Below are 1,006 nucleotides of genomic sequence, written 5' to 3'. Positions count from 1 at the left end.
GTGTGCAGCAAAACCATCTAGGCTGGGAAAAAAATAGGACTGAGGAAGCTGGAGAAAGCTTTTCCCTTGGGATCAGCTACAAAGACTGGGAGTTGAGGTTGGGAGCGCGCCTTTTCAAACGACAGTTATCGCAGGTACGCGTCAGTGACGGCGATAATAATAATAATAATGATAATAATAATTGATAAAGAACAGCAGTGTGCGGGTGCTGCCCTGCTCCCCCTCCCCGGCGCCCCCGGTAAAATAATCCCAACCAAGTCTCCTTGTATTTATATCCCTGCGTGTCTGTGTGTGGCCTAGCCCCATTCATCATTTGGCTCCCACTGCAGAACTCGCTCCATTTTTAAAATTATGCATGATACACTGAAGAGACAATTTGGGTTTCCCCCACCTCTCCCTTGCCCTTGAAGAAAGCGAGCCCTTGTCTCATTTGCATTTGCATTAAACCCCTGCTCTCTATAAGCTGAGCAAAGGGGAAGGACTTGAAGCCTATGGGATGGCTTTAGGGCTCTGCCCCTTGCTTTTGGCTCTCTCTCTCTCTCTTTCTCATTCTCTCTCGTGCTTTGATCTCTGCTTAACAACAGTAACGTCACAGGGACTATACAGGAGAGTTTTGTTGGAAGTTAGAAAGTTTTGCAGCCTCCAGAGGGCTGTAGCGGCAGTAGCAGAAGCAGCATCCAAGGGACTCCTGGAAGGGGAAGAGAGCGAGCGACTGACTCGGTCCCGCTGCAGAGAAGCGACTCGAGCCGACGGAGGCAGACATGGAACATCAGCTGCTGTGCTGCGAGGTGGAGACCATCCGGCGAGCCCACCTGGATGCCAACCTCCTCAATGACAGGGTGCTGCAGACAATGCTGAAGGCGGAGGAGACCTGCTCGCCCTCCGTCTCCTACTTCAAGTGCGTGCAGAAGGAAATCTTGCCATATATGAGGAAAATAGTTGCCACTTGGATGCTGGAGGTTTGTATCTGGCGGGGAGTCGCTTTGCAAGCTTCGGCACCGAAATG

At 51.3% G+C, this 1,006-nt stretch overlaps 1 protein-coding gene across 1 annotated transcript in view; it reads left to right on the top strand.

Moving 5' to 3' along the window:
• Positions 1 to 598: 598 nt before the first annotated feature.
• CCND1 (cyclin D1) overlaps positions 599 to 1,006 on the top strand; it is a 15,936-nt gene continuing 15,528 nt past the window's right edge. The window contains exon 1 of the mRNA XM_009637061.2: positions 599 to 959. Within this exon, the coding sequence (XP_009635356.1) occupies positions 762 to 959 (198 nt within the window). The 5' untranslated portion in view covers positions 599 to 761. The remainder of the gene's footprint in view (positions 960 to 1,006) is intronic.

The sequence above is a fragment of the Egretta garzetta genome, unplaced genomic scaffold (assembly GCF_000687185.1).
Source record: "Egretta garzetta isolate BGI_Z169 unplaced genomic scaffold, ASM68718v1 scaffold454, whole genome shotgun sequence".
NCBI lineage: Eukaryota > Metazoa > Chordata > Aves > Pelecaniformes > Ardeidae > Egretta > Egretta garzetta.
The sequence above is the reverse complement of the archived record's forward strand: the minus strand, read 5'-3'. Positions and strand labels throughout refer to the sequence as shown.